The sequence below is a fragment of the Penicillium alfredii genome (assembly GCF_028826965.1).
Source record: "Penicillium alfredii strain IBT 34128 chromosome Unknown utg000007l_segment0_segment0, whole genome shotgun sequence".
NCBI classification, from domain to species: Eukaryota; Fungi; Ascomycota; class Eurotiomycetes; order Eurotiales; family Aspergillaceae; genus Penicillium; species Penicillium alfredii.
The window spans coordinates 545993-569561 of NW_026622704.1; the positions used below are offsets into that span (position 1 = coordinate 545993).

At 52.0% G+C, this 23569-nt stretch overlaps 10 protein-coding genes across 10 annotated transcripts; 5 read left to right on the forward strand and 5 right to left on the reverse strand.

Annotated features, from left to right (window-relative positions):
- Positions 1-184: 184 nt before the first annotated feature.
- On the forward strand, positions 185-1933 carry NUU61_004886 (uncharacterized protein; the record flags this gene model as incomplete). Its single annotated transcript, XM_056655468.1, has 7 exons — positions 185-236; positions 492-620; positions 688-693; positions 753-916; positions 1253-1326; positions 1393-1489; positions 1553-1933. The coding sequence occupies 7 exons, from the start codon at positions 185-187 to the stop codon at positions 1931-1933; spliced, it is 903 nt and encodes a 300-aa protein (XP_056511081.1).
- Positions 1934-2748: 815 nt separating this feature from the next.
- On the forward strand, positions 2749-3876 carry NUU61_004887 (dihydroneopterin aldolase; the record flags this gene model as incomplete). Its single annotated transcript, XM_056655469.1, has 2 exons — positions 2749-3600; positions 3679-3876. 2 exons carry the CDS (start codon positions 2749-2751, stop codon positions 3874-3876), a joined length of 1050 nt encoding a protein of 349 aa, XP_056511082.1.
- Positions 3877-5284: 1408 nt separating this feature from the next.
- NUU61_004888 (uncharacterized protein) lies at positions 5285-5488 on the forward strand (the record flags this gene model as incomplete). The annotated part of the gene is made up of 1 exon (XM_056655470.1): positions 5285-5488. One exon carries the CDS (start codon positions 5285-5287, stop codon positions 5486-5488), a length of 204 nt encoding a protein of 67 aa, XP_056511083.1.
- Positions 5489-5902: 414 nt separating this feature from the next.
- On the forward strand, positions 5903-7684 carry NUU61_004889 (AGC family serine/threonine-protein kinase; the record flags this gene model as incomplete). Its single annotated transcript, XM_056655471.1, has 1 exon — positions 5903-7684. One exon carries the CDS (start codon positions 5903-5905, stop codon positions 7682-7684), a length of 1782 nt encoding a protein of 593 aa, XP_056511084.1.
- A 752-nt stretch (positions 7685-8436) lies between these two features.
- Positions 8437-9894, reverse strand: NUU61_004890 (uncharacterized protein; the record flags this gene model as incomplete). The annotated part of the gene is made up of 1 exon (XM_056655472.1): positions 8437-9894. One exon carries the CDS (start codon positions 9892-9894, stop codon positions 8437-8439), a length of 1458 nt encoding a protein of 485 aa, XP_056511085.1.
- A 514-nt stretch (positions 9895-10408) lies between these two features.
- Positions 10409-11641, reverse strand: NUU61_004891 (ELL-associated factor; the record flags this gene model as incomplete). Its single annotated transcript, XM_056655473.1, has 1 exon — positions 10409-11641. The coding sequence occupies one exon, from the start codon at positions 11639-11641 to the stop codon at positions 10409-10411; it is 1233 nt and encodes a 410-aa protein (XP_056511086.1).
- A 247-nt stretch (positions 11642-11888) lies between these two features.
- On the reverse strand, positions 11889-13262 carry NUU61_004892 (Dor1-like family protein; the record flags this gene model as incomplete). The annotated part of the gene is made up of 1 exon (XM_056655474.1): positions 11889-13262. The coding sequence occupies one exon, from the start codon at positions 13260-13262 to the stop codon at positions 11889-11891; it is 1374 nt and encodes a 457-aa protein (XP_056511087.1).
- Positions 13263-13529: 267 nt separating this feature from the next.
- NUU61_004893 (acid phosphatase DET1) lies at positions 13530-15467 on the forward strand (the record flags this gene model as incomplete). Its single annotated transcript, XM_056655475.1, has 2 exons — positions 13530-13544; positions 13605-15467. 2 exons carry the CDS (start codon positions 13530-13532, stop codon positions 15465-15467), a joined length of 1878 nt encoding a protein of 625 aa, XP_056511088.1.
- A 3034-nt stretch (positions 15468-18501) lies between these two features.
- Positions 18502-18799, reverse strand: NUU61_004894 (uncharacterized protein; the record flags this gene model as incomplete). Its single annotated transcript, XM_056655476.1, has 2 exons — positions 18502-18694; positions 18768-18799. 2 exons carry the CDS (start codon positions 18797-18799, stop codon positions 18502-18504), a joined length of 225 nt encoding a protein of 74 aa, XP_056511089.1.
- Positions 18800-19049: 250 nt separating this feature from the next.
- NUU61_004895 (uncharacterized protein) lies at positions 19050-20452 on the reverse strand (the record flags this gene model as incomplete). The annotated part of the gene is made up of 2 exons (XM_056655477.1): positions 19050-20132; positions 20153-20452. The coding sequence occupies 2 exons, from the start codon at positions 20450-20452 to the stop codon at positions 19050-19052; spliced, it is 1383 nt and encodes a 460-aa protein (XP_056511090.1).
- Positions 20453-23569: the final 3117 nt, after the last annotated feature.

Genomic DNA, 23569 nt, shown 5'->3' on the forward strand with positions numbered 1-23569 from the left:
GGGGGATTAAGCGCCCTGTCGCGGACTCTCACAGGCGCCCGTAGCTGTCCTGGACTCAGGCGCTTGCGGTTCGTGTCCGGGTCTCGCCTTGTCTTTTTGAACCATTCTTTTCTTCTTCTTCTTTTCTCCCTCCCTAATCATTTTCCTTTATTTGTTTCCTTAAGCTGTGGTCTTGACCGTGACCATGACTGAAGTCTCGTCGACCAGACTTTATCTCGGGAACCTTCCCCGCAACGGTATGTTGGTGTCCGACCGCCTCCAACCATCCCCTCACACCTGGATATGGGCCCTCGGTTGCCTGCTTGTTTGATTCTTCTCTTTTTGTTAGGAAAAGACGAAAACAAGAAAAATCAATCATTGGCCTATTACCCTCAAAGCAGCTGTATTTCAAAAGACAGCCGTGGGGCAACCGATACCTTGGATATACCCTGTCATTGCATCACAGCCCCGGGATATTGATGAGCTAACAATATTGGATTATGCCCTCACAGCAACCAAACAGGATATCGAGGAACATTTCGGCAGCCATGGATCTGGCAAAATCACCGAGATCAAGCTGATGAATGGCTTTGGCTTCATTGAATACGAGGATGCACTGGATGCCCGGGATATTGTTCCTGGTAAGCAATACCTCCCTTTTCAGTTATTTAAATGCTCGTTTGCTGATGCTCTGGTTGTGTGACCTAGCTTTCCGTATGTCCTAACCCTACCTTGACAATCAACTTTTCGCTTATCAACCTCGCTCCCCACAGATGGCAGCGACTTCAAAGGCGAGCGGCTTACTGTGCAGTTTGCTCGGGGTCCACGACGCAAGGAGAATTTCACTCCTGGTCCCATGGATCGCTCTCTTGCCCCTCGCCCGCGTCGTACCATGTTCCGGATGCAAATTTCTGGACTTCCTGATACCAGTTGGCAGGTTAGCAGCCCACGCACATCCCCTCCTGGATGCTCTGGATTCTATTGTCCTTGGCCACCACTGTCCTTGAACTATCCATGCCTTCCAACGCGTCTTTTGCAAGATCTTTGGTTTTGATTGTTGGAGCCATTGATCTGCGCTTTACGCTGCCCCTCCCGCTAGTCCGGCAAACCCTTTTGTGGACTTTGCAGAGACTGGGGAGATATAGCAAATGACTGGCCATTTTGGATACAGCCCTTGGACTGGACTTGGACCTCCCCCCCCCTTTGCCCTTGATCTGGAGTTTCTGGATACCTCATTGTTTCCCTGGACCTGGACTCACCACACATTATCTAGGACCTCAAAGATTTTGCCCGTCAGTCTGGACTGGACGTAGTTTACTCTGAAACCGGCCGTGAACTGGGTAAAGGGTAGGTTTCCGTCGGACCTCTGCCACCAGGACTTGCTTTGTGGAATTCAATTGACATCTGAACAAGGTTTGTGGAATTCGAGACCGCCGCCGACCTGAAGTCGGCCGTGGAGAAACTCGACCAGCGGGAGTTCAAAGGCTCGCGGGTGACCTGCATTGCGGATGTAAGGATATAACCTCGCTGTTTGCCGGACCCATTGGAGAATCCCCGTCTCATTATTTTCCAGATCCAGAGCTATGATGACCGTTACCGGGATGCCCACCGGGCCCGTTCCCCGCGTCGGCCCTATCCTCCCATGGACGACTACGACCGCAGGATGCCTCGTGGCTACAGCCCCCGGAATCACTACCGTGAACGGTCTCCCCTTCCCCTGCGCCGGGACTACTATGACCGAGCGGACTATGGACGCCGGACTCCCCCACGGCCTCGTATCGAGGATTATCCCCCCCCCCGCGTCGTCCCTATGACGACCCGTATGATACCCGGCCCCCACCCCCCTCCTCGTCACTACGATGACCCCTACCTCGCGGCCGCCCGGTCGTATGGTCGTCCCCGCTCCCCTCCTCGAGGTGACTACATGGCTTACGACCGTCCTCGCTACTGGTAAACCTGCGACCCGGACATCTTCATTCATGCTTTGTTTCTTCGCCCATTGCACGTTGCAGCAGGCCATTGATTTGATTTCTTTTTCTCTACTCCAAATACCCGCGACGTCTCACTGGTTTTATGGTGCCATGATATCTTTTCATCTGCCGAGGGTTCATTTCAGCATTTCTTCACTGGCCGGGTTTTTCTTTTCTTCTAAAGACTGCACAGCTTGCACAATTTCTTCGATTCTTCGGTTCTTCGGTACTGCTTTTCATCTCTAGGGTTCCCGTTTCGGCGTTAAGTGGAAGAGCACTGAGTTGAGCCCCATGAACAGTTTGCAACCTCGACAGCATGTGTTTCTGCCACTTGAACAGCTTTGCTCGGTTTTCTGACTTATGGCGTTCTTCTTCCTGGCTGTACAGATACCGGATGCAGAGACAAATGGGACATGGTAGCTATTTCTCCGTGGCATTGCGGTAGAATGTAGAATGTAGAACAGTGAACAGTGGTCCACGGATAGCTTGGGTGGGGCTGAGTAGAGCGCATATCTCATGATCTGCCCCGCCAAAAAACTTCCCGAGCTTGTCTTCGCCATTTCCCACCATTGGAAGTCATGATCGTCAATTGGGAGCGCACTTGATTGCCATCGCAGGAAAAGATTGAATATCATTCTTGGCCGAAGATCCGTGTTACATGCTGTACATCGAGAACAGACTCGGTGGTCACTAGTTATCCCCATCTACGTCAGAGCTGCATCGTGGACCTCTTGCAATCAGTGTCAACAACGTACAATTTTTCCGGTGGATTTTTATTCTCTGGTCCACACAGATCACCATGGCCGACAAACTCCTAGACCTCCACATCCCCTCCCGCCCCGCCGTCCTCGACAGCGTCCGCCTTGGCAGCATCGAGCTCCCGCTCCCCGCCGCCCCAGATCCATGGCACCGCCCAGAGAAAAAGCAGCCCTGCACCGCAACCCTCAAGCTCTCGTACTCGTCCGCCGTGGCGGCGGCGGCCGCCGATGACGTGTCGCTCTCGCTGGACTACGGCAAGCTGTTCCGGCGCCTCGAGAGCGACGTCCGCAACATGGCGCTGCAGCAGCAGCACGCGCTCCAGCGCATCATCAGCGTGGAGGGCACGCGGCGCGAGGATATGCGCGCCAGTGCGCTGGGCGAGGATCCGCGCGTGACCGCTGCTATTGTTGCGAATTGTGGGCTGGGGTTGCTGGATGAGACGGCTGCTGGGGTGCGGCGGATGGCTCATACCCACCAGAGTCCGCGGTCTAGCTTCTCTGGTGCTAGTACTGGTGCTGGTGCTGCTTGGGTTAACTCGGCTCCCATTGCTGCGGACTACGGCCAGTGCGAGGTTGAGCTGCACCTGCCCAAGGCGCTACTGCGCGCTGATGGCGGGCTGCTTTATCGCTGTGTCACTGTGTGGGGGTATCACCAGCGGGCTCGCTCTGCGGAAGCGGAGGCGATTGACTCGGCGGTGCGGTGCCCTGTTGTTTTGGAGGAGGAGTTCCGCATCGACGGGATTCGCTGCTACTGCATCCTCGGCGTCAACTCGCATGAGCGCGTTGAGAAGCAGGCTGTGGTTATCTCGCTTGAGTTTAAGGGTCCGGGACAGCTGGCTTGGGGGTCGACTGTGGTTGATACCTATCAGACTATGACGCGGGCTGTGGCAGAGGTTTGTTTCTTCTTTCTTCCCTCGATTAAAGCGCTGTTGTTGCATTTAAGTAGGTTGGTTGCTAACTTGATATAACAGAAAGTCGAGGAGACCTCGTTCCAGACTGTCGAGGCGCTGGCGACGTTTGTGGCTCGCATTGTGACGGTGGACTTTGGTAACGAGCGCGTCACGGTCCTCGTGGAGAAGCCCAGTGCCCTGGCATTTGTTCAGCGATCTGGCGTTGAGATTACTCGATCGCAGGAGTTTTTCAAGAACCATGATGTTCCGCGGCGGTGATAGCAGGCAGCTGAAATTTGCAGGATATGCAGGACAGGACTGCGTGGTGCCTTTTTTCATGCTTCAAGTAGGGTTGGGTTACTGTACAGCTATTCCAATTGAAACTTGAACTACTTTCAAGGCACCTTGAAAATAAACATAGCAGATGCTAGTCGGATGCCGCGTGTGTTACGACGAATTCCGTGGCATCGTTTTTTGTCGGCTGTGGTGGGTAGGGCTGCGCTGGTCGAGAGGAGGGATAGGCTTATGAGGAGGCCGATGATGAGGGCAGAGAAGCGCATCTTTGAACAAGAAAGAAGCTTCCCCATATAATTGCTGTTCTCACTCAAGTATTTTTTCTTTCTAGGCCTCATTATTCAAAATTCTCTACTATACCCAAATGGAGTGCCCGGCCCTGAAGCCCTCTTTAGGTACATCGTTTATCCCGTTTGATCAGATAACGCTCTTAGACCCACCACCCTAGTTTGAGTGGCCTCAAACCCCCAAGAATTAATCCGTCTTGTCCCTCGAAGATAGTCGTTGGCCCCGCATCAGTAATGTCAATGCTTCCACATGAGCGGCACCGCAGCCCCGAACTGGGACCGTGGGAACCGCTCAGGCGGCAGAACCGTATCAACAGCGACATAGCAACAGGAATTGAGACTATGTGGATAAGAGCGAGGATCAGAAATGTCAGGAAAGGAGCCGCTTCGAATTGGTCCCAGAAAAACGTTGTCAAGGGCTGGAAGAAGGTGTCAAGAGAAGCCGATGGCATTTTCAGAGGTTGGGTTGCAACTTGACACTTTGGGCCGTAGACGATGGTGCATAGTGTCAGTGATTAGCTTGAGGGGTGTGGAGGATGGAAAAAGGACAGAGCTGGAATGCTCCAACGCTTTCATTTATCCCGTGGGGGCTTAATGCAAGATAAGCGTGCTTGCCCAGCAGGATCCGCCATTACAAGCATTTTGGTTACAGGCATTTAGAAGGGTCTCTTAGGAAATAACCTACAGAGAATACTTTCTGCCTCGACGGATCTGCAGTATGCAGGCCAATCACATATTGCTTTGCTTACCTATGCCCCTGCAGTTTTTTTGTCTCCAGCTTAAATAGAGTAAAACCCAGCCGACACCTTTAGACCCCTAGATGGAAAATACCTCGGCAAATGCACTTGTTCACTTTCAGAAGCGTGGATCTTTTGCCGCGACTCTGTCTACGTGGATGTAGAACCTCAGGCAGCAATGATTAGTAACCGCGATCTTCTCAACCCTCGAGAGGATCACATGATTACCGAATTGGGATTAGTCGCGCCCCGGATTTGCTAAGTGACGATTTTCTTTGAATTTCCAGCCTTCCTTCATTGCTCTCCCTGTGGGAAACTTCTGGTCATCTCAACTCAACTTAAGTCCACCCTGGACCCTGCTGTTCCTCTATGTGCCTATCTGCGCCCTTATCCCTCGCCTCGACTTCCCTTCCTGGCTTTCAGGCCAACCTCATTCCAACTTTTTCGCACCGCGACCTGGCTCCTCCTGGTACTTCCGACGTGTTTTCCCTTTCTGCGCTCTCCCCCTCCGCCTTGGCGTTCGACTTCGCGCTCGGCGAGGTGACTTGGCTAGGGGTCCTGGGTCCGTCCTGAAGAAGGGCGGACGGTAAACCTGCGCGAGCGATCCAAGGCTGGTCGGATCCGAGACAATACAAATTCGGACTACGACACGCTTAAATTGAATAAAGTACGTCTATTCCATCTTTTTTTTTTTCATTTTCCTCTGATATTATGGGTGGGGCGAAGGGAGGGTCAGACGAAGACTCTGCATTTACCCCTCCAAATAATTTCCCCCGGGAACAATAGGAAACTGAGAGCTAATTGAGAGATGAATGTCAATAGAGTCTATGAATAAAGAGATCAACCCCTCGATTGTTCTTTAAACATTGTCATCCTGGTGGCTGGGATCAATAGACCAGTTGACTTTTTGAGCGCTTACCGTCGGCGCTTCTACTTAAACCTCCCATCCACACACGATCGCTCCTCACAAAGCTACCAGCGATCGCCATGGCTTCATCCGGGACTTGCGATGACCTCTCCATTGAGGATGTGTTCAGTCCACAGGCCGATGGTGCGCAGCCCTCAATTGACATCTCGACCAATCACCATGGCCTCGACATGCACATGGGCGTTCCGGGGATGATCAACACCGGAAATGTTCCGCCGCCGACGCTCAACCCGAATCTGCTGGCCGGCAAGTCGCAGCGGCGAAAGAAGAAGAAGAAGCAAGCCACCCAGGCCGATCCGGCTCGCTCGACCGTGCGCGGCTTCACGCCCCTGGCTTCTGGTGACGAAGACTCGGACTTTTCGACAACCAGCTCCCGCGTGGCCGAATCGCGCCCCACGACTTCGCTTGGCAGCCGGGCCAGTCCCCTGGTGCAGCCCTCCGTGGGCCACGGAGTGAGCGCATTGAAGCTCCAGCTCGATTCACTGAGTCTTAATGGCAGCCAGACCGCTGTGTCCAATGGACATTGCTCTGAAGTAACCAGCAATGCGAGTGTCAACTCCGACAGCGACAATACTGAGGTTTTGACCAGCTACGAAGTGCCCCTGGAGCATGACTTCGTTAGCGCCGATGCGGAGGAAGAGAAATCCGAGACCACTGCTGCAGATGTAGCGGGTCCTGACGCCGACATGCGCAACAAGCTGTGCCGGAAGATGACTGCGGGCGATTTTGAGCCTCTGCTTTGCCTCGGCAAGGGCTCATTTGGAACAGTGTTGCTGGTGCGGCATGTGGTCACGGGAAAGCTGTATGCGCAGAAGCAGTTCCGCAAGGCCTCGCTCATCGTGCACAAGAAGCTGGTGGAGCAGACCAAGACGGAGCGCACGATTCTGGAGAGTGTCAACCGGCACCCGTTTGTCGTTAAGCTGTTTTATGCCTTCCAGGACCACGAGAAGCTGTATTTGATCCTGGAGTACGCGCAGGGCGGCGAACTCTTCACTCATCTGGCCATGGAGCGCATGTTCGACGAAGACGCGGCGGCGTTCTACATGGCCGAGATGGTACTTGCGCTCGAACATCTGCACCAGAATGTCGGAGTGCTGTATCGCGACCTCAAGCCCGAGAACTGCCTGCTGGACCGCAAAGGCCACCTTCTGCTGACCGACTTCGGACTGAGCAAGATCGCAGTGAGCGACGACGACCGCTGCAACTCCTCCCTCGGCACAATCGAGTACATGGCGCCTGAGGTGGTTCAGGGTAAGCCGTACGGCAAGGCTTGCGACTGGTGGTCGCTGGGTGCGCTGGGCATTGATTTGCTCACGGGATCGCCGCCGTTCCGCGCCAACAACACTGCCAAGCTGCAGGAGAAGATCGTGAAGCAGAAACTCGTCTTGCCTTACTTCCTCGGCCCCGACGCCAAAGACCTCCTCATCCGCCTGCTGCGCAAAGACCCCGCCAAACGCCTCGGCTACCACATGCCCAAGGACCTGACCACCATCAAGAAGCACCGCTTCTTCCGCAAGATCGACTGGGCTGCCCTCGAGCGCCGCGACCTCACCCCTCCGATTCAGCCTGTCGTCACCGATCCCGCTCTCGCCGAGAACTTCTCTGCCGACTTCACCCACATGCCTCTCAGCCCAACTATCGCCCCTGCGGACATCGACGGTTATTTCGACCCAATCCACGGCAACAAAGGCCCCTATTGCACCGATTCCGGCTCCCGTGCCTTGTCGACTGGCTTGTCGGGCCAGGCTAGTGGCGAGGCCGACCCCTTTGGGGGCTTCAGCTTTGTGGCTTCGAGCAGTCTGCTGGACCAGGGACTGAGCGTGATGACTGAGGGATATTGAAGGAAGAAAAAAAAGCTGCATTTGAAAAGTGGGATTGTTTACAAGACGGTGTTCAAGAAGGCGTTTGTTATGGACTTTTTTTTTTTTTTTTGTTTCTGGTTCTGATTCTTTTTTCGGGAGTTTCGGTCTTCATCCTGATGTGCTAGAACCTGGCATCATTGCATCCAATTAAGCCCACCCCGTAGAGGGTATCTATATTTCTTCTCTACTTCGCATGTCAATATCTTGGCTCCATACGTAGAAATGGAAAGTAGACATGAGCCCACGGAATCTATACCCCAGCTCTTGCGAGCCCCCACAAACAGACGCACAAGACCCAACACCCTATAACTGGCTAAGCTGGCTGGCTTAGGTGATGTTGAGTAGGTTTTTGTTTAAGAGTGGGCTCGTCTGGTTTCATCTATTAATTTCGAGGCGAGAAGAAAAGCAATGCAATGCGAAAGAAAGGAAAGCTGGGATATATTAAGAGAAGTTGACAGTGTAGCCTTCTCTATGGGGGAGTGTTAAGTGAAGTGGTCATTCTACTCTTCAAGGCATTTCTCTTCTTATATTTTGTTTACTTTCAAAGGCAAGTAGTAAAGGGGGGGATTATCTGAGTATGGAATTTCATTTAAGTTCATTGATGGCCATGTTTGCAAATTCCACAGTAAAATGCTACAATTCCACAGCATCGCGATTCTCTCAGCCTGGGAAAGCATCTTGTTTTTCTTTTTCGTTTTCGTTTTCTTTTCTCTTTCAGACCAGACTCGCCGCTAAATCTCGCCCTCCTCACTACCTGCACCCTCATCCTGATCGTTCTCCGTGCCGGTCTCAGTAAGGGTCTTCCCCTTTTCGGGCTCGGGCTTTCCCTGCTCAACGGTATCGGAAGCCGTGGGGACAGGGGCAGAGGCAGAGACAGAGGCAGTGGTCGAATCGGCGGGAGTTTCCTCAGGGATCTCACCCTCTTCTGCACTTGATTTCTCTTTTTCATTCTCCGAGAGATCTGGTAGCTTCTGGTCCTTGGTGGGCGTAGGTTGCGCGGATGACTCCATAGCCTTCAACGGAATGCGCGGTCGAGACCCCGATGGTTCGGGGGTGGGAACCGTTGCATTGGGGCCGGGCGAAACAGTTCGCTGGCGTTTGGGAGACCGCTCCCCGTTCAACGCCTTGGAAGGAGAGGGTTGTTGCTGCGGCTGGTTTGGGACTTGGGCGGCGGAAGGAGGGAGGTCAGGCTCGCGGGAGCGCTTGCGCCCGTTCGGAGTGACAGACTCGGGTGTGGCGAGAGAGGGTGCATTGGACGCGCTGAGAGTTTGCCTGGCCTCGGGGTTGGAGCCACTAGGAAGGAGGCGTGTCGGGTCTTCTGGAAGGGTGTCTGAGAGGGCGAAGTCGGGATACCCTTTGCTCAGGTTCTGCTGGACACGCTCATAGATCTTGACAATGAATTTGCAGGCGCGGATCAGGTCCTCGAGACGGACATCGATCTGCTCCCACCAGGGCCGACCTTCGTCGTCGTCCGGGAATGCAACGTGACAATGGCGTGCGGCGGCGTACAGAGCTGCGGCGGCGATGACCCGAGAAGGGAACTGCAGACACAGGACGGTGTAGGTGGAGTCGTTGAGAAAGGCGTATGCGGCGTGGCGCAAGGGTCGGTTGTCATGAACGTTCAGGAAAAGAGCGTAGTCCCAGAGGATGCGGTAGGGGGATTCGATTTGCAGGTCGAAGCAAAGGAATTCAAGCATGACACTCTCGTTCTGCAGGATAAGATCGCGCCATTTCCAATAGTCCTTGGACTGCTCGTCGATTATCATGTCCGGTTGCTTCAAGGCGACGCGGCAGCAGGCGATCACAAAGTCCTTCATGCGTCGCACCGTCTCGTCCACCTTGAATGCGACAAACAGGGCCACCGCCGCAATCACCTTGGGGTGCATCAAGCCCGACGCCGCCGGATCCTGGCCGAGGAGCGAGTACCGCATGAGGAACCGGTGCATGTACACTGTAGCCGTCATCGAGGTCTGCGGCGGCATCTTAAGCATCATGCTTGCCTGCCAGATGAACTCAACTGCCCGGTGCCGAATGTAGTCCTCTTTTCCTCGCTCGATCTTATCCATGCGCGACGGGGTACGCTCGAGCTCCTCGTCGGTGAAGAGCCATTTCTGCTGTGCGGCGGCAAGCACAGGATGGGGCAAGCCGGGAATGCGGCGGCGCGAAGCTGGAGAAGCTGAGGGTTCCATGAGGGAGAGTGGTGGCGGAAAAAGTGGGTTGAGGGTCGGAAAGGTGAAAGAAGTCTACTTTAAGTAGAACTTCTTATCAGGTCGACATCGGCCTCCAACAATGCAACAATAGGTGAAGCGCGCCCGCGCGCTCAATAGGTCAATAGGTGTGAATAGGCGAGTAGGTGAATGGGAGGGGATGTATTGTATTCGGCTATTGTCAAGTCCAATCAAGCATTTTTGGAATTCTCATCGCATTATGAGGACAAACCCTAGCCAATCACTGAGAACACAATTCGAAAAGAGAGAAAGGTAGCTCGGGGCTCCCTGGTGAAAGTGCGAAGGTGAAGAAACGCGAAGATGAAGCGACGGGGAGCTTTCGGACCGGAACAACTTGGCTTCCACTGTTGCATGACGATCTTGCAATATTTCCTCGGTCCAGGGCAATCACTTGAAAAACTTCAATTGGTATCTATATCCGAGCGCCTCGCTTGTACATGCAATCAAAAAAAAAGAATATAATAGAAACGCCCATTTACTCTTCCTCACTAACCTCGCTCTCGTCGTCACTAGGGTATTGGCGGGCTGCGGGCTGACTATATTGCTGACTCCGGGCTTCCTCTTCCCGCGCACTCTCTTCAAAAGCAGCCTCCATTTCTGCCGCAAGGGCATCGTCATCCTCCACATTGTCCCCATCAGCGGGTGCAGCAGCAGGCGCTGATGTAGACTGAGCAGTTTTCCCGACAGGAGACGGTAACCGAAACCCTTCCATTTCCTCATCACCATCGTCACCCTCATCGGCCGGAGTGTTATTGGACGAGAAGTATGCTGGGTTCACGCGGAAGGATGGCCGTGATGGGGGCGGGGAGCCCATGTCGATAATTAGATCTCCGTCCACAATGATATTGGAAATGGGAGATTGGTTCGCCTGCTGCGATGCGGTGCCTGTGCCGGCATCCGAGGGCGATGAGCGAGACTCCTCGTGGTCTGGCGGGTGAGAGCGACTGGGAGGCGGTTCGGTGGGCTGAGTCGGAGGAGGTGGATTGTTGACCGGAGGCTTCGCTGGAGGCTTTTTCTTCTGTCGTAGAGGATTCGTCTGAGCCTTAGACTGAGGCGGCGCTTGCAGTTTTGGGGTGGGCTTCGCGGCCGGCACCAAGGGTGTGTTGGCCTTGCTTGTGCTGGTGGGGGGTTCTGGGGTGGTGTGGTTGGACGCAGACTTGTCATTGGCGGCACTCTTGGGGAGGAAGTGCCGGAAGTCATATGGGTTGCTCTCGTCGGCCGGTCCCTCATCCTCGCTGGTGCTGCCTGGATTCCGGTCGTCTCCCGAGGTCGGGTCTTCCTCATGGAAGATGCGCAGCTGCTCGTACTGTTCCAGGACCTGCTTCTCGGTCTTACCCGGTGCTGACTGGAGGTTGAAGTTCAGCTTGGTTGAGACCGGCTCCAACACAAACACTTTTCGGTCGGCGTCGAACACCAGCACGAGGTTTCGCTCCCCCACCGGGTCCTCGCTGCCATGGTATGAATAACTCAAGCTATGATCGGCGTTCGGGGCTTGATCGGTGATTGCGAGGTCGTAGAAGTCGAGCGATTGAGCAGAGCGAGTGATGGTCGAGCGCTGCTGAGGAGTTGCCAACTTGGTCTTGTAATTGTAGTTGATGTTGACCAGATGACTCGGGTTTGCGTTCGCGGCCAGCCGCTCTCCCAGGACAACCGGGTACTCCGCTTGTTTGGTCGGGTCGATCATGGTGGACAACGCGGGTGCGGCCATGGTTCCGCATATGTGTTGAGCAGCACTGGACACTTGGAAGTCGAATTCAGTTCAATGATCAGAACGAACGGAAGATGCACCGTGCAAGGGAGAAACGAGGCCGATACAAAGAGGTCGGGGAAAGGCGGAGTCAGTGGATCGGGGTCTTGGCACTGCGCCGTGATCGTCAATTATCTTGAATATCTTAAATATCATAAATATCTTCAAAGTCTTTGCCTAGGGAATATCTAACATTTGAATATCCGTCTTAGTGCGCTGCCACTCGGCTCGTCAATTGCTCTAGTCGTCCGGCCAACGCCCGGTGCTTGCGCATCACCTCTTCCCACTCATAGCCAATATCCTCCTCATCCCCACTCAGCTCAGTCAAAATCATGCCAAAGTCACCCCCCAGACGACCTAAGCTGGCGGCGCAGTACAGCAGTTGAGTGAGCAGACTTTCTCGTGAGCTTCGATCCCCAACATTGGGCAGATAGGCGCGCATGGTGTCTGTGAGCAGCTGCACAAGATGCATCGGGAATGTCGCCAGAGCCGAAGGCAAACATTGTAGAGGATCATCCGGACGGGATGGGCGTGATTTTGCCTTGGCACTTGCATCTGCTCCCCGTAGTCCAGAAATGGCAAGTTCCGACTCCGATTGCTCGGAGGTAAAGATGTTCTTATATAATGAGACAATGGCAAAGCTTTGCTCGCGGAAAATCTCAATGTACCGCTTCAGATAACGGTCCGTCTGCTGACCATCCGACCATGTGTTGTCGGATTTGCTCTTGCCACCAGTTCTGCGCTGCGTCTCTTGGTCGGCAAGCTCGCGGAGCGGTTCCAATGCCTCCAGGGTTGACACCAGGTGTGCCAATCGGCAGATCAAAAAGATTGCCCCCAATGCTCCTTCGCCTGACCCGGCCGCGCCATCACTCTGCAGAGTTTCCATGTCTGGGGCCACCCGTCGGAGCCAGCCGACGGTTCGCATGCCAGCTGCGAGCCGCAAGTTCTGGGATCGGAGTCCCACGATCAGATTACTTGTCATCTCTTTCATCGCATCTTCCGCTTGTGATGCCACATCCTTGATTAACGGTGAATCGGGGTATAAGGTCTGGAGTCGCTTGATATGTGCATGAAGGTCGAGTGCAGACGAGTAGGTCGTAGAGGTCGTCCCCGTGGTGCCTGAGCTCGCGGAAGCGGCAGACACGGCTGTCGACAGCAGATTCGGGAGTTCCAAAATATCGGACAGTCTGTCAACATTGCGCGCCAGTTGCATGGCTTTCTTTCGCCGCTCCAACGCCGCATTGTCGGTGATCTTGCTGTATTTAGTGGAGAACTCAACCGTCTCCTCGTCGAGCTTAGGGAGAGCATTGCGGAGTTGCTCTGCCTCGCGGGTTACTCCAGGGATGGATGTGCGGAGAGAAGACAAATTATCGGCAGATGTAATAAAGGCCCGGTGCGAGCGGTTGGACAATGCTTGGAGGGAGAGAAGGGTCGAATGGGAGGATTGCGCGAGCGACTGGGGTTCGGTGGATTGGAGGGTCTGGAGGGACAGGGTCGACAGGCGATTGAGGTAGCGAGATGTGGTGGCATCGTGAGTCGGCGTCTCGAGATGCGGAGCTAGCAGCTCCAGTAGAGACTCCATGGTCGTGCTGAACGGCCAACGTTGCGTGGTTGAAGAGGAAGGGAAGCCCGTACGGTGGCCCGTGCGGCAACCATGTGCATCTCCGGGCGTCGACTTGTTTCTTGGTTGTTTCTTCTTTTCGTCTTTTCGCCTTTTCGCCATTCCCTCTGGGTTTCTCTTCAAATGGGATTGCAGCCTCATCGGCCTCAACCACCGCAGACCAGCTGCCTCAGTCCTGGTTGATCGCATTCCGCTGTCGACTGCTGTGCCCCTCCCCCACGTTCCACCATGGGGAAACCACGGGTAAGTCTGTCTAGATATCTGCCCTGGATTTGACGCTAACGCTAATTTATAACTCTCTAGATGATTATTCTCGTCCGCCACGCGCAGTCTGAGGGAAACAAGAACCGCGAAATTCACCAGACTATCCCCGATCATCGGGTCAAGCTCACGGCCGAAGGACACCGTCAAGCACAGGAGGCAGGCAGCCGACTACGGGACCTGCTTCGGCCCGATGATACTCTGCACTTCTTTACTTCTCCTTACCGTCGGACGAGGGAGACCACCGAGGGCATTTTGGAGTCACTAACCTCGGATACTCCCTCTCCTTCGCCATTCCCGCGGCATACTATCAAGGTCTACGAAGAACCACGACTACGAGAACAAGACTTTGGGAACTTTCAGCCATGTTCTTCAGAGATGGAACGCATGTGGATGGAACGAGCCGACTATGGCCACTTCTTTTACCGCATCCCTAATGGCGAGTCTGCTGCGGATGCCTATGACCGAGTGAGCGGGTTCAACGAATCTCTCTGGCGGCTGTTTGGTGAACAGGACTTTGCGAGTGTTTGCATACTTGTCACCCACGGTCTCATGGCGCGAGTTTTTCTAATGAAGTGGTATCATTGGAGCGTGGAGTACTTCGAGGACCTCCGCAACATCAACCACTGCGAGTTTGTGGTCCTGACGCATAACCCAGAAAATGGCAAGTATGCGCTACAGAACCGACTACGCACCTGGTCCGATTTACGCAAGGAGAGGGACCTTGAGCGAAACCGCGAGCGCGCCATGAACGGGCTGGGTCCTACCCCCATCACGCCATCGGAACACGCTCCGATCAGGAGAAAATGGGGAGGCTGTCCTGATGGATGCACGCACGGCATGTCTGCCGATGTAAAACGATCGCTGCGGACAAGCCTGGTAGAATCCATGCGTCATGACAGCGGCCATCCACTCGGCAAGCCATCTGATGGCATGGCGCACCGCAATGGTCATCATCATCTCCCCCATGAGCATGCGCCAGCTGCACCGACTTCTCTTCGTTCCTCTTCGGTTCCGCCCGAATCTAACGAAGAACCCCCTCGCTCAACAAACTGGAACTTTTCCTCCCAGATTACTACTCCCTGTCCCAGTCAACGAGGAAACAACCATCAGTCCGATGCGGTGGACGGGGACGTCAGTCCCCGCACGAAGCCGCGCGATTTCACTGATCCTCGCCCAACCGTCGCTTCATCACATCCGAAACGGCCTCAGCTGCATGGTCTGAACCGAGACAGCGAAGACTATCTCCTCCACCCGCCCACTTCGTCCTCATCTTCTGCGTGTCTGAAATTTGCTCTTCTGCACCTGGGCGGCCGTGACGGAGGCGGCTCTATGAGTGGAGCCAACAGTCTTGCCCCGTCCGATGATGAGGGCGATGACCAAGATCATCATGCTCCGCCACCCACATCTTCCGGTCCTACAACTGGTTCTCGGGCCCTCCCACACCCACGCTCTGAATCAGCGTCCCATTTTCACTCCCCTTTGGTACCGCACCCTCAATCTCAACCACCGCCACCCTCACAGGAGTTTGAAGACGATGGCGACGACGAGATGAGCGCGAATCCCACCGAAACATCTCGGAGATCCCGTTCGCATCATCTCCCTCACCACCATCATTTTCATCATCATCACCATCATCACCACCGCCAGCCGCACCCCCATTCTCAGGCCCTTCCATATCCCAACCATCACCATCACCATCCCTCCTCGGTCGTCCCGCAGTCTGAGTCTCGGATGACCAATATTCTCGGCGACGGGGACGAGTCACAGGAATCACCTTCAAAACAGTGGAGTACCGAGTATCAGTCTCAGCCTGGTTACCACCAGCAGGAAGACTCAAAAGAAAAGTTATCTCTGGAGGCTCAGCAACGAGAAGACCAGAGTATCCGAGGAAGTGTCTACTGATGCTCTCTCTTTTTATCTCTTTTGCTTTACGATGTGACGACTTCTCAATGATTTGATTGCCAACTGCATTACACTTCTACACTTTATATGGCTCGCTTTGATACATACTAGCATTGGTAGTAGATAGCATGGAGCTTCCTTCCATGGTAATAGTAGCATATTTTTACGGTCAATTATTTTAGGGCTGCACTCATCCAGCACCGTTCATCTTCTGGCTGGTCTATGCATGTTTCCCTTCCCGGGAATATACAGTCAGGAGGAGAGGGGTGTCTTCACAGTCAACCTCATTTGAAGACTAGGAAAGAGTATTTATCGCTCATCGGTCAATGGTGGGCAGTTGATCTGTACCTGGATTGAAATTCGAAAATTCTTCAATGTACTGTATGTATATAGCCCCCAATGACTCGAGGAGGCGGTGGTGATCAAAGTGTACAAATTCTGTATATGTACCATGCCGAATACCTAACTCAAGAGCAATTGACTCAAGTTTGATCATTGAAGGCTTTAGCATACTATTATTATAATAGATAAATGACTTTATTTGAGGATACCATCCGAAGTTAGGTGTGATATAAAACTGAACGTTCTACCATGCAGGGCATAGAAGAGAGCCTAAGCCCCTGGCAGCCCCTGAATTAATTATACACACATCGCTAGACATAACATAACAAAAAAAAAAAAAAAAAAAAAAGGAATATCTCTACAGAGAAGGCTATTCCTCCTTCTTTCTCTCCCTCACATCTCTCCCCATATCTTCCTTAACAACCCAACCCACACTATGGCCGGCCGAGGCTGGGTATGGCAGATATTTCGTCTGTTGACAATCCTGCTTGGTATTTGGACAATTGGCATAGAGGGCAACATCATCAGTCGCAGCTGTCGCAATCTCAGAGAGCACGATCTATCAGGGCTCAGAATCTTAGAGAAAGGCAATGTGTACAACAAGGTTTCGGATGCTCTTAGCGAAGCAGCATTAATGGTTTATGTCGCCTACAATTTGATGGCAACTGTCGAGGCCAACAAGGCCAGCTTGTACGACAATTTAAGGAGCAAGCGAGCTTTTTTCGCTCTCCAGGGAGATAATGGCGTGTCAAAGGCTGTGAATCAACCACGTTGGCACACTGTTTACGGTGAGATCCTTCAATACTTTTATTACCCCCAGCCTTTTCTGTACTTGGCTGACCTTGATGCTATTTTAGAAAGAACCGAATCTCTCAAGGAATACCTCGAAGCCCGTGATAGGAAACCAACAACCATTATTTGCGGAAATGCCCATCTTGTGCGACATGACCTCCTCAGCGATGGGAAAAAAAAAAAACCATAAGAGTCAAATCACTGGCCTCTTCTAAATATAGAAAGTACCGCATAGCAGGGTTCCAAGTTTGGGGTATGCTGAACTCTTATATTCCCTTGTCTGTCCTGACATTCTAAGTCAAGGGGTTTCAAGTCATATCATCACGTATGGATCCCAGATCGCTGACTATGTCATAGATCCTTTACTCTATGAGGCCGGACTTGAAGAACATGCATGGTGGGAACCTAACCTTTATGCCTGTGCTGAAAGGTCATTCACTGCTGCAAATGTCAGGAAAACCTACATCATGGTATGCAGTAAAGCCTTTACTGCACATTAAAATGGATGGTCATCGGCCCTGACAACAGAAAGGCCCACTGGGAAGGGGCAAGCTCTAAATTTCGGCATATCTCTTTTTGGAGGGAGTGGCTAAGCTACCACTTGGTTCATGAATTTATCCATTTCCTATTCCATTGTGAGTATTGACCTTGGAGGGTGACACACACAAACAGAGAGAGAGAGAGAGAGAGAGAGAGATAAAAAGCTAAAATCTAACCTGGTTATATTCTTTTTATAGACATAGACCATGAGCTTTGTTCGGGACATATGGTCTATGGTTTTACGGAGGCACGGCAACTCCTCATAGAAAGCCCGAGAGCCGTGGATAACAGTGTTGACAACCAAGGTATGATAATATTAAGTTGAGACCTTCATACCTTGACATGGCACTAAGGATATACAATATTGCCATGAAGCATAGCTAATATTTTCATGAAATTATATAGTGTACTACATGGAGGGTGATGATTGGGCTCATTATGGGTCGGCCACGAGTAAACGGAACTTACTCAGATACTACGGCTACTAGACCTCTCTCATCGCATACATACTTCTCTGAAAGCTAGGTTTAATGAAATGACACTATTGACAGCAATATTCTTGTAGCTGTCTACCTAGAACCAGGGGGGGAGATGACAATCGTATTGCATCGTCGCGGGTAGGTGGTACATCTATGAATTATGAGTATTTAGTACTCCTGCGTCTGATTGTTAGATCCCGCCCCAAGGCGACATCATTAAGTGATGATAAAGGAAAGACTAGATACCGGAACCTAAACCTATTAGGACCACATAACAAAGACATCTGCACAGAGGGGAAAGTAAATGACAAATTGCCAATGTTTTTGTTATTTTATTTGTCTTCAAAGGCTCCCCAACCCTCCCGGACGAGGGCAATCAAGCACTTGCTTGCCGAGGAGTTAGGGACAAAAGAGATCAAATAGACTACATACAGGCCAGTTCCCTCGGGACCATTAATCCCCCAAGCCAGGAGCAGAGCGGCAATGAATCCAGGCGACATAAAACCGCCAGACTCACCGAAGCATGCACCCGCATCCGACTTGAGAAGCACCAGAGAAGAAAAGGTAAATCGAGAACGAACGACTGAGACGTCGACCGGAACAAGAATGAATAAAATGAGGGATGAAGAGGATCAGAAGAATCAATGGGGCAAAAGAATCGATAAGAGAAAGAAAAAAAGAGTCAGGGAAAAAGAGAAGAGAGAAGAGAAGAAGTATTAACGCCGAGGCACGAATGGTAGCGTGGGGAGTGGGAATAATGTACCGACATGAAGAGAAGGCAGAAAGAAAAACGAAACAGCACTCTATGGGTAATCAACCGCCAGACAAAATGCCAAGCCTGAAATAACAAAACAATAAAAATGAGCCGATATGAACCGATGTCATGGGTAATAAACAACGAGGACGGTTTTTGGGGATTCGTGATCGTCGTGACTGCGGCTCCGGCCACCCGGAAGGGTGAAAAAGATCCGACGAGCCAAGAGCATGACATCAGTGTGTGGACGTGGTTGAACTGTGTGCATCGTGGATTGACCGGGGCGTGCCAATGTCGCGGGGTTGGAGCGCTTTTTTTTCCTCTTTTTTTGATTATTTTGAGAATTTTTTTTCGCTTTGCCGACACGAACCAGCAGACGCAGAACAGAAGTACTTTTCGGGTGACACAGGATGCCGATTGCTCATAGGGCTGGCGGGTCAGAAAATGAAGTAAGGCGTGAAAGTCGAATCAAATCGAGAGTATGAAAGAAAACGGTATCATCGAAGAACTCAAACCATGCAAATCGCGCAAATGTCGAAAAAGAAAATCTAAAACACGGCAAAACACGCAAGGACGACTAGGCGGTACAAGCCCCAAGCCCATAAATGTCGTCTGTTTCATTGGAAGTCGTGAGCAAGAAAGAATAGAAAAAGAAAGTCCGAAAGAGACTTTCAACTAGCCTGCAAGAATCGGTTGCAGAGAAGGGAAGGCGGTATTGCACATGTAGTGCTCAAGATGCTTGGCACAATACATGCAGCCACACGAAGAACCGTGACCTGTCCAGACGCTCTGCGCGAAGGGCAAGCCGTACGCGGGAGTGTGATGGTAGGACGGGGGCTGAGACCGCGGCGCCGGCGGCATGTATTGCGGTGGAGGTGCAACCCATGCCCGGGAATACGGCGGCGGCGGGTTCGAGTACGCCCAGGGCCCAACCGAATAGTAATCGGGAGTATTGGGCCCGCTGTGGGGTGCCGACGGAGGCGAGTACTCGGACGCGGTCGGGTTGAGCCACGAGTTTTCGATGTGAGAGCCGCGCTGGTACTGTGGCGGAATGGGGCCCTCGGGAGACATGAGCGGCTTAGAGACGCTGTGGCTGCGAACGATATTGGTGTCAAGGGGCGCCAAAGTCTGACGAGACTCTTGAGCGCGCGCAGTGGCCTTGGCTCGCCAGTTCTTCCAGTGAGCGCGCCACGAGGCAAATCCATCTTGCTGATCATAGATGCGGTCATGGATCCTCCACTCAAAGGCGAACAACCACTCCAGTTCCATGCGGTTCAGCTCGGCGACGGGAATGTTGCTAACCTCGGACCACGACTTGTTCTGGAAGGTGTTGTCATCCAGGAACTTGCTTCCCAGCAAGAGCGCCACCGTCAACATGCGGTAGACCTGGCCACTGCCCGTCTGGAAGACCCGTTGGGCCGACAGCATGCGCATCCGGCTGGACAAATAGAAGAGGCCCAAGAGGATGGTGGAGCTCGGCAGGCGGGTTGAAGACAGGATCTGGTAGACGTATTTCCGAAACTGGGGGGGAACCGAAGATCCTGGGTAGATGCTTCGCGCGAAGTCAATATCTGCAAGGGTGATCTTGGTCGTGTACAAATCATACATTCCCTGGGCCATTTCTGCCACGAAGTCGGACATGCGGTCCATCTCGTAATCTAGATGGGCGGCTACACCTCCGGTCGCCTTCTCTTCCTTGCGCGGCTGCTCCTGCATCGGGGGAATCTCCTGTCGGCGGTACTGGGGCGGGATGGCGCTCTCCATGGGGGAAGCTGGACATTGGTCCGGATCGGAGGAAGAGTGGTCATCGGGCCGTACATGGGCTGGCCCAAGGTGTTAATATCCCTGCCCGAGCGGAGCAGGTGTGCCGACTGGGTGTGCAGGTTCATGGGCGCCGGCTTAGCATAGCACACCGACTGCGAGTACTGTTCGATGAAGTCACAGCCGCTCTGGTGGTAGCGGGGAGGAAATCCCGCATGACCGACCGGGTAGAACGACGGCTCCTCCATGCGACCACCACTGGTGACGTGAGGAGGCGTAGGCAGGCCATGATGGCCTGGGGCGAAGAAAGACGGCATCTCGAAGAAGAGGGTGAGAAAAACCAGTTCAGGACGGGGAGGTAGACGGTCACTGTGTTCCCAGTAACGTGGAATCAGCACACAGGCCTCAGAAGCACCAACCAGATCCACCCAAGAGGGGAGAGAAGAATGTCCTAGAGACAAGGAGACGAACCGTCCACAGCTCCGCCACGCCCTGAGCCTGGGGGGAAGAGAGAGCGCTGCTCAACGAGCGCGTCGCTCTGATATAGTCGTAGGGAACGTCTCTAGTTGAATGACATCGAGGAATGTTCAACCACCCAGTGGATAGAAGACAAGAAAATGAGAGTGAAGGAACGTCAACGAATGGCAAGAAAGCCCTTTGTATGTGGTCACGATCAGGTCTGAGGGTGTAAACCGTTTCTTGAAGAGCTCAAGACCTCTCGGGGAATAGGGAGGCAAAACCACAATAGGAGCAACCCTGCACCGAAATTTGTTGAGAAGACCCAAGACGCGTTAGGCGACCAGATCTAACCCGAAAACTTTTATTTTCTCGCGGACAGGCGAGCCTCACGAGGAATGAGGTTAGCAACGACACTTAGTGAAAAGCTCGTTGAACCGGGAGAAGATGGCAATCAAAAGGGGAGGGGGGGAGGAAGAGAGATGGAGAGAAGAAGAGAAGCACAGGCAATAGGAAAAGGGTTGTGTGGGCAGAGAGTAATGTTACAGGGTAATTAATACCAGGGTCTCGACCGGGGCAGAAATGTTTCATAGACACCGGTAATTATACTTGAGCTATTGTTACATTCTCATTATATTTTGTGAATTATTATTGACTATTGATTGTTGGCAATAGACATATTCTTCTTCTTCTTATTTTACTAGATTATTTATTCTATTCACCCATTCATCCGATTCTCGAGAAGTAGGCAGGTGAATGTGGATTACTCTCCTGCCAAGTCGGCAATACGATGTAATTTTGGCCGGGCCCTTCAGGCGAATCCGGTGATGCAACGCCGTGTCACTGGTTCCCTAAAAAAACCATTGAATTTTTAATTTTTAATTTTTTTTTTAAAAAAAAAAAAAGACCTCGTGGCTCCACCGCCAATTTCCATTACTTGTATACTGACTAATCGTGTCGCTGGAATTGCCCTGGAGTGCCTAAGGTTTGCTATACGTAGAATGATGTTGCCTCCTAAAAATTCCAATAGTATATGACGAAAAGATAGTTATTCCTGAAGACCCTTGGGATCCATGGTGCGCAACTGAAGACCGAGGAATTTTCTTCTCCAATATGAACCAGTGATCGGTCCATGTGCTGACATTCCGCCCGTTGCTCGGCCCACGTTAAGGCCCGACCGGGGGGGTCTTTGCGATTCTCTTATGATTTTATGGTGATAATTTATTAATATAATTAATATAATTACATTATTATTATTATTATCTTGTTGCATATGACTATACTTTTTTTTTCTTGTCTTTCTATTGTAATATCTATTAAATATAGAGTATATAGTCACTATAAATACAGCATTCTCTATGACTGCCTAATGACTTCCGATCACACGCCCCGATTACCCGGTGCGACCACGCAAGGGCTCTGACTTGTCCTCTGGGCAACAAGTGACTCACCTAAGCCCCCCTAAACCCAGTCCGGATCCCTGCATGCATGGCCATGGAGAGAAGGCGGTGTTCATGCAATTGTGACTGGAACGAGAGGCCTTGCGTAGATACCTGGCGCAATGAAGTATAACCTGCTATATTTACTATTATACTATTAGTATTAGTATATGTCATTCCATGATCCTGGATTAGTTCTGGAAATATATTCACGTGGAAATAACGGTTGTTACCCTAGTGAAGCACTATATATAAGTGCGTATGTATACATAGTACCTCACTTTCAGTATCTACGGTTATTCTCTCGAGTTAAGACAATCTCAGCCCCGAGGACTTAAAAACACAGATATCTTCAAGGTTGGCAGCCCAAGAAATAGTAAAGATGTAACAAGAATAAAAACCACGCAGCCCCCATGCCCTGAAACGGCGAACCCTAACCCCAAGTCTCACCGGCTCCCTCCGGCACCTTTTCCTGAACCATACTTATACATATTGTATATCCTAGTTCCCAGTACATTAGTTCACCGAGGATATCCACTGACATGCCCACTCCGTCCAGCTGCAGATGACAGACAGATCAGATCAGACCAAGGAAAAACGAAGTGACTCACTGCACTCCACCGGCTTGTCTGCGTCACCCCCTCTTTGCCTTCCCCTCGCGACCTGTTTTTTTTTCTTCCTCCCCCCCCGGCCTCCTCAACCCCGCGGTAGGAAAAGTCCGGGCTGGTGGATATGCACGCCCCTCTTCTTCTTTTTTTTTTTCCTTCTTCTCTGATTATTTACCTTTTTCTGTTTTCTGTGTAATTCTGGTTGTATTCCACTGGGCGGGGAAGGCAGAAATCATAGATGCACGGTGAGGATACCCTAGGTACTTGGATCTATAGCCGCGGGAAGACCGGTGGTTTACTTACCTATTAGGTAGTAAATATACGGACAAGAGAGTATATATTTTTCCAAATCTATAAATTTAATACGAAAGTCTAATAAACACTCAGTCTACAGACGAACAGAGGAATCATATTCCATCAATGTGGATTGGTATTGTCTATTGTGCAGCGCTTTTCTCCTTTTTTTTTGGTGACTGACACCCATCCCATCGAAAGCAGAGGAGACGCCGGCAAATAAAACAAGACAGAAGGAGGGAGCCTCAAGACCAACCCTCCAAGAGCAGCGGCCATGCGCCGGATCTGCCAACGAAATGGGGGACAAAAAGGGGGGGACAGAAGATCAGGCGCACATGTAGGGCCTGTCAGACAAAACAGAGGGATATCATTAAGATTCACACACAGAGGGGACGAAGTACAAGGCCAAGAAAAGAAGAAAGAGAGAGAGAGAGAGAGAGAGAGAAAAGAAACCAACACAAACATAGACTCGTATACTCGATAAAGTCGTGAGGAAGGGCCATTTCCCTGGCCGGTCAAGCGCCGCGAGGCACCAAGTTGGACGATTCGATGTCCATCACCCTTGAAACCCCCTTTTCTATTGCTATAGACACACCAGGCTTGGAACAAAAACTCCCCGAGCCAAAACGATTCTCCC